The 2,647-nt window shown below is 36.2% G+C and overlaps 1 protein-coding gene across 1 annotated transcript; it reads right to left on the reverse strand.

Moving 5' to 3' along the window:
- Positions 1-475: 475 nt before the first annotated feature.
- LOC129403472 (olfactory receptor 11G2-like) lies at positions 476-1,426 on the reverse strand. Its single transcript, XM_055132099.1, has one exon. The coding sequence runs from the start codon at positions 1,424-1,426 to the stop codon at positions 476-478; it is 951 nt and encodes a 316-aa protein (XP_054988074.1).
- Positions 1,427-2,647: the final 1,221 nt, after the last annotated feature.

The raw sequence follows: 2,647 nt of genomic DNA on the forward strand, positions 1-2,647 counted from the left end.
TAGCTATACTATTCTAGATAACCAAAAGATTTAATTTTGTCTTAATGTTCAGTTGAAGTTATTTTATGTTTTTATAAAGATACACGCTATATTTTGACAAGTTATATTTCCTTCAAACTGGAATCTTTGTTACTAATCAATATGTTTCAATAGAAAACTCTTGAGTTAGCATCAATTCTCAGCATAGTTTATTGGTCTCCATTACATATGTACTAATTGAATTAGTTCAGTAATACAAAACAGATTTCTCTACTTAGAAGTTGAAGTACATACTAGAAGGACCACAAAATTGAATTCATGTTAAAAACTAAATTCAAAATTAGAGCATATTCTTATGTAAGACTAATGCATAACGTGGTAAATATTTTCCCTGAAAATGATAATAGGTATTATATAGAAGTCTATTAACCAAACAATAAACTTGTAGAAAATATGGTTTAATTAGGTAAATTGAGAAATGGAATTTGGTTCTCATTTATATTTTGTGGATACCTTGATCAATTCTGAAGATTTTCCTAAGGGCAGCCTTCATCTCCTTGTTTCTGAGGCTATATATTAGAGGATTACAGAGAGGTGTTATCACAGAATAAAACAATGTAATAATTTTTTGCGTTTTTACTGGATGTCCTGATCCAGGGCTGATATACATCACCATAACTGACCCAAAAAACAGAATGACCACTGCCAGGTGAGAAGCACAAGTAGAGAAAGCTTTGCGTTTGCTTGCTGCCGAGGGCATTCTTAGCACAGACAGAATCACCAGAGCATAGGAGCACATAACAAAGAGAAAGGTACCAATCATGAAAATAACATTGAAAGTAGAATAAATGAATTGAGTGATGTTGTTTTTAGAGCAAGATAGCATCATCAGTGGGACAGGATCACATATAAAATGGTCAATTGTATTTGGGCCACAGAAGGGCAACCGTGAAATGAGAACAACTGGGGTTATAAAGAGGACTAAACCACTCGACCATCCGAAAATGACAAGGCCAGTGTACAGCTGTTTGGTCATGATGCGCGGGTAATGCAGAGGACGGCAGATGGCAAGGTACCTGTCAAAGGCCATAATGCAAAGATAGAAACCCTCATCACACCCAAATGAAAAGAAGAAGTAGAACTGTGCAAAGCAGCTTACAAAAGAAATGGACTTACTGCTGGATAGAAAGTTGACCAGCATATTAGGGACAGTTGTGGTGACATAACCTATTTCCAGGAGAGAGAAATTCCCCAAGAAGATGTACATGGGTGTGTGGAGGCGTCGGTCCCACCTCACAGCACAGGCAATGACTGCATTCCCCATCAGGGTTAGGGTGTAGGTTACTGAGAAGAGCCCAAAGTAGAGGAGCTGCATTTCTGGGCTGGAGGGAAAGCCCAGGAGGATAAAGTAGCTGACAGAGGTGGTTTCTCTGCCGGAAACATTCATTGGTCTGGAAGACATGGAGAAGACATTGATTATTGCACTCTAATTGGGAATGCGGGTTCTTTCTGAAATCACCACATTTCTTTTGATTCTGTTCCAAAACAGCTTTGCTTAAACATTAAATCAGTGACTTTTATGACACAGACTTTGAACATACATATATTAGTATCATAAATATTCAAAAATAGAGATAATTTGAGCTAAGTGATTCCTCCCCCCCCCCTTTTTGTTTGTTTTTGAGCTGTGCTCAGAGCTTACTCCTTGTTCCTTGCAGAGCTCAGGGGACCATATGGGGTGCCAAGAATGAAATCTAGGTTGGCCATGAGCAAAGCAAGTGCCCCATTCACTGTAATATCCAGTTCCTTGAGTGTATACTTTACCTTGCTAAGACTATTAGGCAAAGTCCTAGTGTATATCTTTTTGGTATTATGAAAAAATGCCTATTAATCTACTTGTTCATTTGTTTACTTGAACTGTTGAAGCTACATTTCTGTCCAGGTGAACTTCTTTGAATAGTATTGGAATAGTACTAGATATGATATAAAATACCTAAGACTAGATTACCTAAAATATGATAATTAAGTGATATATCTAGCTATTTTAAAAGACCGCATATAATATAATTACTCAACAAGGCACAATTTTATGATTGCTTCATTTACAGCTCATTCAACTTATTCATTATGTTTTTGAAGTGCTATTAAAAAGACCTCTATCGTCCTTGAATCTGTGGTGTTTATGATTGATGTGTATCATTTTATATTAAAAACAGCTTTGAAAAAAAGAAACTGGATATGTTATATGCTTTGAGAAAGAATCCTGTACTTTGTCTCTAAATGATCCCAAGTGAGTATCTTGATGTACTTCCATTTGAATATGTACTAGATATGCCTATTTAGTTCAATCGACTTTAGGAATACAACTGGTTTGAGAGACTGTAACCAGTTCAGTATGCCTGTGCCATGTAGCCATAGTTCATGTGGTCACTTTATAATGGACTGACAGGAAATTTTTATTTTTTTGCAAATGCTTTCTTTAAACATTTTTGCCTCCCCTTCCACAAGCGTTTTCATATTCCTTTATTTGCAGCACTTTCCACATGTTCACTTTTATCCCTTTTAAATGGACCTTACTTATCTTTTTACACCCATTGTAATGCTCCACCTGACTTTTCCTATAGGTAAATCTGATACATGGGGTCTTTGACTTCTTTTTCTCTGCTTA

This window comes from Sorex araneus, chromosome 3 (assembly GCF_027595985.1).
Source record: "Sorex araneus isolate mSorAra2 chromosome 3, mSorAra2.pri, whole genome shotgun sequence".
NCBI classification, from domain to species: domain Eukaryota; kingdom Metazoa; phylum Chordata; class Mammalia; order Eulipotyphla; family Soricidae; genus Sorex; species Sorex araneus.